We start from the raw sequence: 13570 nt of genomic DNA on the forward strand, positions 1-13570 counted from the left end.
CATTCTCACCAGCAAGGTGTACAGTCACACACAGCAAGGTGTACAGTCTCACCCAGCAAGGTGTACAGTCACACCCAGCAATGTGTACAGTCACACCAAGCAAGGTGTACAGTCACACCCTGCAAGGTGTAAAGTCACACCCAGCAAAGATTACAGTCTCACCCAGCAAGGTGTACAGTCACACCCAGCAAGGATTACATTCTCACCCAGCAAGGTGTACAGTCACAGCATGCAATGATTACAGTCTCACCCTGCAATGTGTACAGTCTCACCCAGCAAGGTGTACAGTCACACCCAGCAATGTGTACAGTCACACCCAGCAAGGTGTACAGTCACACCCTGCAAGGTGTAAAGTCACACCCAGCAAAGATTAGTCTCACTCAGCAAGGTGTACAGTCACACCCAGCAAGGATTACATTCTCACCCAGCAAGGTGTACAGTCACACCCAGCAAGGATTACATTCTCACCCAGCAAGGTGTTTAGTCACACCCAGCAATGTATACAGTCACACCCAGCAAGGATTACAGTCTCATCCAGCAAGGTGTACAGTCACACCCAGCAAGGATTACATTCTCACCCAGCAAGGTGTACAGTCACACCCAGCAAGGTGCACAGTCACACCCAGCAAGGTGTACAGTCACACCCAGCAAGGTGTACAGTCACACCCAGCAAGGATTACACTCTCACCCAGAAAGGTGTACAGTCACATCGAGCAAGGTGTACAGTCACACCCAGCAAGGTGTACAGTCTCACCCAGCAAGGAGTACAGTCACACCCAGCAAGGTGTACAGTCACATCCAGCAAGGTGTACAGTCTCACCCAGCAAGGTGTACAGTCTCACCCAGCAAGGTGTACAGTCACACCCAGTAATGTGTACAGTCACACCCAGCAAGGTGTACAGTCTCACCCAGTAATGTGTACAGTCACACCCAGCAAGGTGTACAGTCACACCCAACAAGGATTACACTCTCACCCAGAAAGGTGTACAGTTACACCCAGCAAGGTGTACAGTCACACCCAGCAAGGTGTACAGTCTCACTCAGCAAGGTGTACAGTCACACCCAGCAAATTGTACAGTCACACCCAGCAAGGTGTACAGTCACACCCAGCAAGGTGTACAGTCACACCCAGCAATGTGTACAGTCACACCCAGCAAGGTGTACAGTCACTACCAGCAATGTGCACAGTCACACCCAGCAAGGTGTACAGTCACACCCTGCAAGGTGTACAGTCTCACCCAGCAAAGTGTACAGTCTCCCCCAGCAAGGTGTAGTCTCACCCAGCAAGGTGTACAGTCACACCCAGTAATGTGTAGTCACACCCAGCAAGGTGTACAGTCTCACCCAGTAATTTGTACAGTCACACCCAGCAAGGTGTACAGTCACACCCAACAAGGTGTACAGTCTCACCCAGCAAGGTGTACAGTCACACCCAGTAATGTGTAGTCACACCCAGCAAGGTGTACAGTCTCACCCAGTAATTTGTACAGTCACACCCAGCAAGGTGTACAGTCACACCCAACAAGGATTACACTCTCACCCAGAAAGGTGTACAGTCACACCCAGCAAGGTGTACAGTCACACCCAGCAAGGTGTACAGTCTCACCCAGCAAGGTGTACAGTCACACCCAGCAAGGTGTACAGTCACACCCAGCAAGGTGTACAGTCACACCCAGCAATGTGTACAGTCACACCCAGCAAGGTGTACAGTCACACCCTGCAAGGTGTACAGTCACACCCAGCAAGGATTACATTCTCACCCAGCAAGGTGTACAGTCACACCCAGCAAGGTGTGTAGTCTCGCCCTGCAAGGTTTAATTAATCCACTCATGATTATTCTTTACAGTGCCTTGTTTTTGACAAATTTCACCCTTACCATTATGATATTTTTTCCTTTCATGAAAAAACATGAACTTGTGTATCACAAGATTCTTGAGATACAGCAGATCAAAAGTATCTATTCCTTGCCTGTAGTAAGCTAATTAATTTTTACATCTGTGAATTAAAACAGATTTTGCGGTAAAACAAATTTGACCATCATTTGCATTCCATGTCAAAAAATTATAAACATCAATATTATTATTAAGTTAATGTATAGTAGGGTTTCCAGTAGGAATGAAATAGTTTTGGCTAATACTACAATGTTTTTATTAGTCTAGTTATCCTGAACATAAGAAATTGTTAACAATGAAGGCAACATCAAAAACAACAATGCCAGACTGACAAGTTATTACCCTTTAAACCTTGTATATCACTATAAGCATAGTAAAACTGGCTAGTTATTATCTTTATCAACACATTGCCTAATGAAACCTTCTATGGACATACCAAAATCAATCAATCAGAAAAATGTGTCGGCAGGCGATGTGTGAGTATTTGAGTTTTTTTAGGTGTACAGCCAATTCCAGAGCATTTATTAACAGTATGTTGTGTTTGAGATACAGACATATATATATATGCACAGACAGGAAAAACTCTATTCTTTGCTTCTCAAACTTAAGTATTAAAGATATGACATGACTGATATTGCACAAATAACATGACAATAAAACATAATGAAAAAAGACAAATACTTTGACATTATACCTTGGGAATTATGACTACTTTATGAGTCTATACATGGTCCGTGTCTGTAAAAAGTACACAATAAAAAGATGTATATGGAAAACAACCAATCTCTGATATGCACAAACTGTTACAACTAAAATATATTTTACTATTATAAAAATATGATGATTATAGACAAATTTATTAAGCTATTAAATTCATGTTTTCAGCTTGTAAGCTAGAGGAATACTTTACCAGGCAAAAAAATTTCATGAGAAAATATATGAAACAAGAATAATTTTGTACACATTGTTGTGAAAGTCCAGTTGTATGATTAAAATCCAAAACGTAATTTTAGAATTGTTTGTTGCCATATATCACCTCAATTTTTTGGGGTCTACATTAGGACATTTTGGGGTCTACATTAGGACATTTTGGGGTCTACATTAGGACATTTTGGGGTCTACATTAGGACATTTTGGGCTCTACATTAGGACATTTTGGGCTCTACATTAGGAAATTTTGGGCTCTACATTAGTACATTTTGGGCTCTACATTAGGACATTTTGGGCTCTACATTAGGACATTTTGGGCTCTACATTAGGACATTTTGGGCTCTACATTAGGACGTTTTGGGCTCTACATTAGGACATTTTGGGCTCTACATTAGGACATTTTGGGGTCTACATTAGGACATTTTGGGCTCTACATTAGGACATTTTGGGCTCTACATTAGGACATTTTGGGCTCTACATTAGGACATTTTGGGCTCTACATTAGTACATTTTGGGCTCTACATTAGGACATTTTGGGCTCTACATTAGGACATTTTGGGCTCTACATTAGGACATTTTGGGCTCTACATTAGGACGTTTTGGGCTCTACATTAGGACATTTTGGGCTCTACATTAGGACATTTTGGGCTCTACATTAGGACATTTTGGGCTCTACATTAGGACATTTTGGGCTCTACATTAGGACATTTTGGGCTCTACATTAGGACATTTTGGGCTCTACATTAGGACATTTTGGGCTCTACATTAGGACATTTTGGGCTCTACATTAGGACATTTTGGGCTCTACATTAGGACATTTTGGGCTCTACATTAGGACATTTTGGGCTTTACATTAGGACATTTTGGGCTCTACATTAGGATATTTTGGGCTCTACATTAGGACATTTTGGGCTCTACATTAGGACATTTTGGGCTCTACATTAGGACATTTTGGGCTCTACATTAGGACATTTTGGGCTCTACATTAGGACATTTTGGGCTCTACATTAGGACATTTTGGGGTCTACATTAGAACATTTTGGGCTCTACATTAGGACATTTTGGGCTCTACATTAGGACATTTTGGGCTCTACATTAGGACATTTTGGGCTCTACATTAGGACATTTTGGGCTCTACATTAGGACATTTTGGGCTCTACATTAGGACATTTTGGGCTCTACATTAGGATATTTTGGGCTCTACATTAGGACATTTTGGGCTCTACATTAGGACATTTTGGGCTCTACATTAGGACATTTTGGGCTCTACATTAGGATATTTTGGGCTCTACATTAGGACATTTTGGGCTCTACATTAGGACATTTTGGGCTCTACATTAGGACATTTTGGGCTCTACATTAGGACATTTTGGGCTCTACATTAGGATATTTTGGGCTCTACATTAGGACACTTTGGGCCTGACAAACAAGACAATTTGTTGCATAATTCTTGGCCAATACATTTAACTTTGCACTTTTGTTATTTTGCAAATTGTTTTCAAATTTTCTGCATTCTTCTCTATCTCTAAACCAAGCTAACTTGACATTTCTTACATCGATAGATTTAAATTCATATTTTATGTAAAAACATTGTATTACCTACAGGTATTTTGAAGTAAAAAATCAACTGTACTTTGGCTGCAAGGGAAGCATTACAGAAAATTAAACATATAGTTGTAAAACTTGATATTACACAATCAACTATTGCTGAAGAAGTACACAAGAACAACTCGTGGAATCCTGGGGGTATACAGGTATTTTACACCCCACAAAAGAACAACTCTGGGAATCCTGGGGTATACAGGTATTTTACACCCCACAAAAGAACAACTCGGGGAATCCTGGGGGTATACAGGTATTTTACACCCCACAAAAAGTTGATGCAATATATGCTTAGTATTTTAAAAAGTATTTTTTTAAGTATTTATATAAAGTACTTTTTAAAAATATTATATAAAGTACATTTCAAGTATAATAATTATTTTATATCTTTTACTCAAAGGCTCAAATGATACTACTTTCTTTCAAAATTTGCAAAAGTTAATGTAAAATAAATTAGTTTGTAGCTTCACATATAAAGAAATACAAAGAATAATAAAGTATTTAAGTAAATTTTAAGTAATATTTGGCATCTCAACTTATTTTTCATTCCTGTTAATAGAATCATGTTTAAATTTTAACTTTCAACTTTTGCAATTCTACAAAATAGTCCATCTTAAAATCTGCTAAATATTATTGAAGTATGCGTTCAAGATTATGTGTTGAGAAAATCTGTTGTCTTCCCCTGGGTGCTCGTCACAAAAAATAACAAAAGAAAAATTATTTAATATCAGAATGAATAAAAGTCAAACATCTACAAGAATTATTACTTTTATTGGTTTACATCATATACTGAATCTTCAGAATAATGTATTTGGTTGCCAAAATTCTGTGATGTCAAAACTAATAAAAATGTTTTGATTACTGGATATATACACAACAAATGATGAATTAGCTAGATATCTTCTCTTGAAGTGTAACTATTTGGAATGTGGTTGTGATATTGACACAGTTTATACGAGGTATAGCTGGTTTCCATGGTATTACAACATCACTCCCTACAAACAGTGGTTGAAGGTCACATGACTTCACATGCTTAAAAGTCACATGGCATAAATCTAGCCAATCACAGAAATTCAGAGAATTAGAAGTAAAGGAAATCCAATATTTGTAAATGGTGTGATTGATTTCAGACAAACAGACCCCTAAATACAAGTCTTTGTCTTTTCAGAAGCCATCTCCATCTAACTCGACTAAACCGACCAGGACCTTCATCTTCTGGAAAGTCGGCACTAAACGAAAGATTATCAAGAACTTCATACATCTTTACTTTTTTTCCAAACTGAAATAAAAACATTAAAAAAATTTTAAATTACAAAAACAAATAATCAAAAAATACTGAAGTTTGGTAAAGACCAGATACTTATTATTACTAATCTGAAGTTATTGTAAAGTATCAACAGGAATGTTGAAAGGATTTTTGCTGAGATCTTGTTAGAGCGATAGAGTCTCATGACATGTTTTGCCACTCTCTCTCTTATCATCACATCACATGGCCTACCTAAGATAATTTCTTATTGCAGGTTTAATCAAATTGTTCATAGAGGTTGCTATGAATTGGCGAAAAATTAGTGAAAATAAAAAAAAATGCATACACTCTTTGTTTGTTACGCACAGTGACCAGAAACAATTTTTAGATTTTTTGTAATTTTGTGCTATATAATCAAATGAATGGCCTGGGTGGAATCAGGGATTCAGGGCATTGACGCTGCAGTTCGGCGTCTTCTACACCGATCTGAAGCATATCGCGCAAGGTGTGTCGGGAGTTTGTTCGAAACTTCGAAAGTTTCGAAGTCTATTGTCGATTGCCACGTATTTTACAGATATATTAAATCGTTTCAGAGACCTGTTTACTAAATAATGATAAATGAAACTTAGAAAACTTGTAAGAACAAACTGGGCCCAAATTGCGCAAATTGCAATAAGTTTACGCTGCTAGAGTCTGGTTTGAATGGAGTTCTACGCGTGATTTTATTGCGCTCAAGGACGTTCTATTTTCGAACTAGTTGAAACAGGAAATAACGCAACTACTTTCGAACTTCAAACACAAATTTGATTATCGTTATTATGTGTTAGTTTCTGTTGTTTCAAAGATAGAATTATGTATGACAATAATATTTCACTCTATAAACAATATTTCACTAAAATATGTGATTCAAAGGCAACCCAAATTGTAAAAAGCAATATCAAGTTCCGCGTATAAACACTGTTGTAAAGAGGCGGCGGAGCAGAATTTTAGCCAAAATCGGCTAGTAAGGCGTCATATGACACAGGTTTGTGCTGGGACAGCGCTTCCGGTGTCGACACAACGGGATTCAGGGGACATAATCAAACAAGCTATGCATGGCACAGTCCCTGTTAGTTATCAAATTTGAGATATATAGTTATGTTTATAGTAATATAGCTGGAATATAACGATGTCAGGATAATGATTTTTTAACATTAAAATGAGTGACATTTGTATCTGATCGTCAAACAAGTACTTGTCCATATTGAGAGATATTGCTCTGGAACAGCATTCAGCCATTTTGAATACATATATATATATACATGATGTATAACGAATATATAAAATTTGAATATAATCAGTCAAAGCATTTAAGAGATATGGCTCTCGAAGCCCATTCATTAAAACAAAATGACCGCCAGCCAGCTATTTTGAATCCAATCTGAAAAATAAAATGACGTGCATCAGGAACCTGTAATGTCTAATGTATGTTATACGTTTGAACAAAATCCATCCATAAATGCAAGAAATGCTTGATATTTGAGGATTTTTCTAGCACAAAAATAGCCACCATTTGGCCACTTTAAAACAGATCGTTAAACCAATATATTTGTATATCTATGACATGATGTATAATGAATATTAAAAATTTGAACATAATCAGTCAAAACAAGTCAGACATATGGTTCTGGAAACCCATTCATTAAAACGAAATGGCCGCCAGACAGCCATTTTGAATCTGATCTGACAAATAAAATGATGTGCATCAGGAACCCGTAATGTTTGAACGAAATCCATCCATAAATGCCAGAAATGCTTGATATTTGATGATTTTTTAGCACAAAATTGACCACCATTCGGCCATTTTGAATAGGATAGTCAAACCAATATATCTGTCTATCTATGACATGATATATAATGAATATTTAAAATTTGAATATAATCTGTGGAAGCAAGTCGGAGATATGGCTCTAGCCCATTCATTAAAACAAAATGGCCGCAAGACAGCCATTTTGAATCTGATCTGAAAAATAAATGTTGTGCATCAGAAACCTGTAATATCTAATGCATGTACAAAGTATGAACAAAATCTATCTATAAATGCCAGAAATGCTTGATATTTGATGATTTTTTTAGCACAAAAATGGCCCCCATCTATGACATGATGTATATAATGAATATTTAAAATTTGAACATAATCAGTGAAAGCAAGTCAGACATATGGCACAAAAACCACATTCATTAAAACAAAATGGCTGCCGGTTGGCCATATTGAATCAGATTGTAAAACAAAATTATGTGGATCAAGGTCCTATAATGTCTAATGTATATATCAAGTTTGAACAAAATCCATCTGTAAACAGCCGAGAAATGCTTGATTTTTATAATTTTTAGCACAAAAATGGCCGCCATTCGGCCATCTTGAATCAGATCGTGAAACAAATTGACGTGTACATGTATAATATCATGTATGATGTATGTGTTTGATTTTGGTTGGTCCAGGCATTTCTAAAATACAGGTCCGAACGCACGCACAGACGTACGCACGGACACACGGCGATCAAAACATAAGTCCCCGTTTTCAGACTTCGTCCGAACGGGGACTAATGAGTGGCCTGGATGGAGTCACAGATTCAGGTGACATAATCAAATGAGTGACCTGGATGGATTCAGGTGACATAATCAAATGAGTCGCCTGGGTGGGGTCACGGATTCAGGTGACATAATCAAACGAGTGGCCTCGATGGAGTCATGGATTCAGGAGACATAATCAAATGAGTGGCCTGAGTAGAGTCATGGAATCAGGTGACATAATCAAATGAGTGACCTGGTTGGATTCAGGAGACATAATCAAATGAGTGGCCTGAGTGAAGTCATGGATTTGGGTGACATAATCAAATGAGTGGCCTGGGTGGAGTCAGGGAATCAGGTGACATAATAAAATGAGTGGCCTGGGTGGATTCAGGTGACATAATCAAATGAGTGGCCTGAGTGGAGTCATGGATTCGGGTGACATAATCAAATGAGTGGCCTGGGTGGAGTCATGGATTCAGGTGACATAATCAAATGAGTGGCCTGGGTGGATTCAGGTTACATAATCAAGTGAGTGGTCTGGTGGAGTCACGGATTCAGGTGATATAATCAAATGAGTGGCCTGGGTAGAGTTAAGGATTCAGGTGACATAATCAAATGAGTGACCTGGTTGGAGACATGGATTCAGGTCACACAATCAAATGAGTGGCCTCGGTAGAGTCATGGATCCAGGTGACATAATGAAATGAGTGACCTGAGTGGAGTCATGGATTTGTGTGACATAATCAAATGAGTGACCTGGGTGGATTCAGGTGACATAATCAAGTGAGTGGCCTGGGTGGAGTCACGGATTCAGGTGACATAATCAAATGAGTGGCCTGGGTAGAGTTACGGATTCAGGTTACATAATCAAATGAGTGGCCTGAGTGGAGTCATGGATTCGGGTGACATAATCAAATGAGTGGCCTGGGTGGAGTCATGGATTAGGGTGACATAATCAAATGAGTGGCCTGGGTGGATTCGGGTGACATAATCAAGTCAGTGGTCTGGTGGAGTCACGGATTCAGCTGACATAATCAAACGAGTGGCCTGGGTAGAGTTAAGGATTCAGGTGACATAATCAAATGAGTGACCTGGTTGGAGTCATGGATTCAGGTCACATAAGCAAATGAGTGGCCTCGGTAGAGTCATGGATCCAGGTGACATAATCAAATGAGTGGCCTGAGTGGAGTCATGATTTTGTGTGACATAATCAAATGAGTGATCTGGGTGGATTCAGGTGACATAATCAACTGAGTGGCCTGGGTGGAGTCATGGATTCAGGTGACATAATCAAATGAGTGGCCTGGGTAGAGTTAAGGATTCAGGTGACAATCAAATGAGCGACCTGGGTAGAGTCACGGATTCAGGTCACATAATCAAATGAGTGGCCTGAGTGGAGTCATGGATTCGGGTGACATAATCAAATGAGTGGCCTGGGTGGAGTCATGGAATCAGGTGACATAATCAAATGAGTTGCCTGTGTGGAGTTAAGGATTCAGGTGACATAATCAAATGAGTGGCCTGGGTGGATTCACAGATTCAGGTGACATAATCAAATGAGTGGCCTGGGTGGATTCAGGTGACATAATCAAGTGAGTGGCCTGGGTGGAGTCACAGATTCAGATGACATAATCAAATGAATGACCTGGTTTGAGTCATGGATTCAGGTCACATAATCAAATGAGTGACCTGGGTAGAGTTAAGGATTCAGGTGACATAATCAAATGAGCGACCTGGTTAGAGTCATGGATTCAGGTCACATAATCAAATGAGTGGCCTGAGTGGAGTCTTGGATTCGGATGACATAATCAAATGAGTGGCCTGGGTGGAGTCATGGATTCAGGTGACATAATAAAATGAGTGGCATGGGTGGATTCAGGTGACATAATCAAGTGAGTGGTCTGGTGGAGTCACGGATTCAGGTGACATAATCAAACGAGTGGCCTGGGTAGAGTTAAGGATTCAGGTCACATAATCAAATGAGTGACCTGGTTGGAGTCATGGATTCAGGTCACATAATCAAATGAGTGGCTTCGGTAGAGTCATGGATCCAGGTGACATAATGAAATGAGTGGCCTGAGTGGAGTCATGGATTTGTGTGACATAATCAAATGAGTGACCTGGGTGGATTCAGGTGACATAATCAAGTGAGTGGCCTGGGTGGAGTCACGGATTCAGGTGACATAATCAAATGAGTGGCCTGGGTAGAGTTACGGATTCAGGTCACATAATCAAATGAGTGGCCTGAGTGGAGTCATGGATTAGGGTGACATAATCAAATGAGTGGCCTGGGTGGATTCGGGTGACATAATCAAGTCAGTGGTCTGGTGGAGTCACGGATTCAGGTGACATAATCAAACGAGTGGCCTGGGTAGAGTTAAGGATTCAGGTGACATAATAAAATGAGTGACCTGGTTGGAGTCATGGATTCAGGTCACATAAGCAAATGAGTGGCCTCGGTAGAGTCATAGATCCAGGTGACATAATCAAATGAGTGGCCTGAGTGGAGTCATGATTTTGTGTGACATAATCAAATGAGTGACCTGGGTGGATTCAGGTGACATAATCAACTGAGTGGCCTGGGTGGAGTCATGGATTCAGGTGACATAATCAAATGAGTGGCCTGGGTAGAGTTAAGGATTCAGGTGACAATCAAATGAGCGACCATGGTAGAGTCACGGATTCAGGTCACATAATCAAATGAGTGGCCTGAGTGGAGTCATGGATTCGGGTGACATAATCAAATGAGTGGCCTGGGTGGAGTCATGGAATCAGGTGACATAATCAAATGAGTTGCCTGTGTAGAGTTAAGGATTCAGGTGACATAATCAAATGAGTGGCCTGGGTGGATTCACAGATTCAGGTGACATAATCAAATGAGTGGCCTGGGTGGATTCAGGTGACATAATCAAGTGAGTGGCCTGGGTGGAGTCACGGATTCAGATGACATAATCAAATGAATGACCTGGTTTGAGTCATGGATTCAGGTGACATAATCAAATGAGTGACCTGGGTAGAGTTAAGGATTCAGGTGACATAATCAAATGAGCGACCTGGTTAGAGTCATGGATTCAGGTCACATAATCAAATGAGTGGCCTGAGTGGAGTCATGGATTCGGATGACATAATCAAATGAGTGGCCTGGGTGGAGTCATGGATTCAGGTGACATAATAAAATGAGTGGCCTGGGTGGATTCAGGTGACATAATCAAGTGAGTGGTCTGGTGGAGTCATGGATTCAGGTGACATAATCAAATGAGTGGCCTGGGTAGAGTTAAGGATTCAGGTCACATAATCAAATGAGTGACCTGGTTGGAGTCATGGATTCAGGTCACATAATCAAATGAGTGGCTTCGGTAGAGTCATGGATCCAGGTGACATAATGAAATGAGTGGCCTGAGTGGAGTCATGGATTTGTGTGACATAATCAAATGAGTGACCTGGGTGGATTCAGGTGACATAATCAAGTGAGTGGCCTGGGTGGAGTCACGGATTCAGGTGACATAATCAAATGAGTGGCATGGGTAGAGTTACGGATTCAGGTCACATAATCAAATGAGTGGCCTGAGTGGAGTCATGGATTAGGGTGACATAATCAAATGAGTGGCCTGAGTGGAGTCATGGATTCGGGTGACATAATCAATTGAGTGGCCTGGGTGGAGTCATGGATTAGGGTGACATAATCAAATGAGTGGCCTGGGTGGATTCGGGTGACATAATCAAGTCAGTGGTCTGGTGGAGTCACGGATTCAGGTGACATAATCAAACGAGTGGCCTGGGTAGAGTTAAGGATTCAGGTGACATAATCAAATGAGTGACCTGGTTGGAGTCATGGATTCAGGTCACATAAGCAAATGAGTGGTCTCGGTAGAGTCATAGATCCAGGTGACATAATCAAATGAGTGGCCTGCGTGGAGTCATGATTTTGTGTGACATAATCAAATGAGTGACCTGGGTGGATTCAGGTGACATAATCAACTGAGTGGCCTGGGTGGAGTCATGGATTCAGGTGACATAATCAAATGAGTGGCCTGGGTAGAGTTAAGGATTCAGGTGGCAATCAAATGAGCGACCTGGGTAGAGTCACGGATTCAGGTCACATAATCAAATGAGTGGCCTGAGTGGAGTCATGGATTCGGGTGACATAATCAAATGAGTGGCCTGGGTGGAGTCATGGAATCAGGTGACATAATCAAATGAGTTGCCTGTGTGGAGTTAAGGATTCAGGTGACATAATCAAATGAGTGGCCTGGGTGGATTCACAGATTCAGGTGACATAATGAAATGAGTGGCCTGGGTGGATTCAGGTGACATAATCAAGTGAGTGGCCTGGGTGGAGTCACGGATTCAGATGACATAATCAAATGAATGACCTGGTTTGAGTCATGGATTCAGGTCACATAATCAAATGAGTGACCTGGGTAGAGTTAAGGATTCAGGTGACATAATCATATGAGCGACCTGGGTAGAGTCATAGATTCAGGTCACATAATCAAATAAGTGGCCTGAGTGGAGTCATGGATTCGGGTGACATAATCAAATGAGTGGCCTGGGTGGAGTCATGGATTCAGGTGACATAATAAAATGAGTGGCCTGGGTGGATTCAGGTGACATAATCAAGTGAGTGGTCTGGTGGAGTCACGGATTCAGGTGACATAATCAAACGAGTGGCCTGGGTAGAGTTAAGGATTCAGGTCACATAATCAAATGAGTGACCTGGTTGGAGTCATGGATTCAGGTCACATAATCAAATGAGTGGCTTCGGTAGAGTCATGGATCCAGGTGACATAATCAAATGAGTGGCCTGAGTGGAGTCATGGATTTGTGTGACATAATCAAATGAATGACCTGGGTGGATTCAGATGACATAATCAAGTGAGTGGCCTGGGTGGAGTCACGGATTCAGGTGACATAATCAAATGAGTGGCCTGGGTAGAGTTAAGGATTCAGGTGACATAATCAAATGAGCGACCTGGGTAGAGTCATGGATTCAGGTCACATAATAAAATGAGTGGCCTGAGTGGAGTCATGGATTCGGGTGACATAATCAAATGAGTGGCCTGGGTGGAGTCATGGATTCGGGTGACATAATCAAATGAGTGGCCTGGGTGGAGTCATGGATTCAGGTGACATAATAAAATGAGTGGCCTGGGTGGATTCAGGTGACATAATCAAGTGAGTGGCCTGCGTGGATTCACAGATTCAGGTGACAAAATCAAATGAGTGGCCTGGGTGGATTCAGGTGACATAATCAAGTGAGTGGCCTGGGTGGAGTCACGGATTCAGATGACATAATCAAATGAGTGACCTGGTTTGAGTCATGGATTCAGGTCACATAATCAAATGA

At 40.7% G+C, this 13570-nt stretch overlaps 1 protein-coding gene across 1 annotated transcript in view; it reads right to left on the reverse strand.

Annotated features, from left to right (window-relative positions):
* Positions 1-5252: 5252 nt before the first annotated feature.
* LOC102802575 (paladin-like) overlaps positions 5253-13570 on the reverse strand; it is an 86377-nt gene continuing 78059 nt past the window's right edge. The window contains exon 19 of the mRNA XM_006813196.3: positions 5253-5703. Coding sequence (XP_006813259.3) covers positions 5551-5703 — 153 coding nt within the window. The 3' untranslated portion in view covers positions 5253-5550. The remainder of the gene's footprint in view (positions 5704-13570) is intronic.

Source organism: Saccoglossus kowalevskii, chromosome 19 (genome assembly GCF_978046115.1).
Source record: "Saccoglossus kowalevskii chromosome 19, keSacKowa6.1, whole genome shotgun sequence".
Classification (NCBI taxonomy): Eukaryota; Metazoa; Hemichordata; class Enteropneusta; family Harrimaniidae; genus Saccoglossus; species Saccoglossus kowalevskii.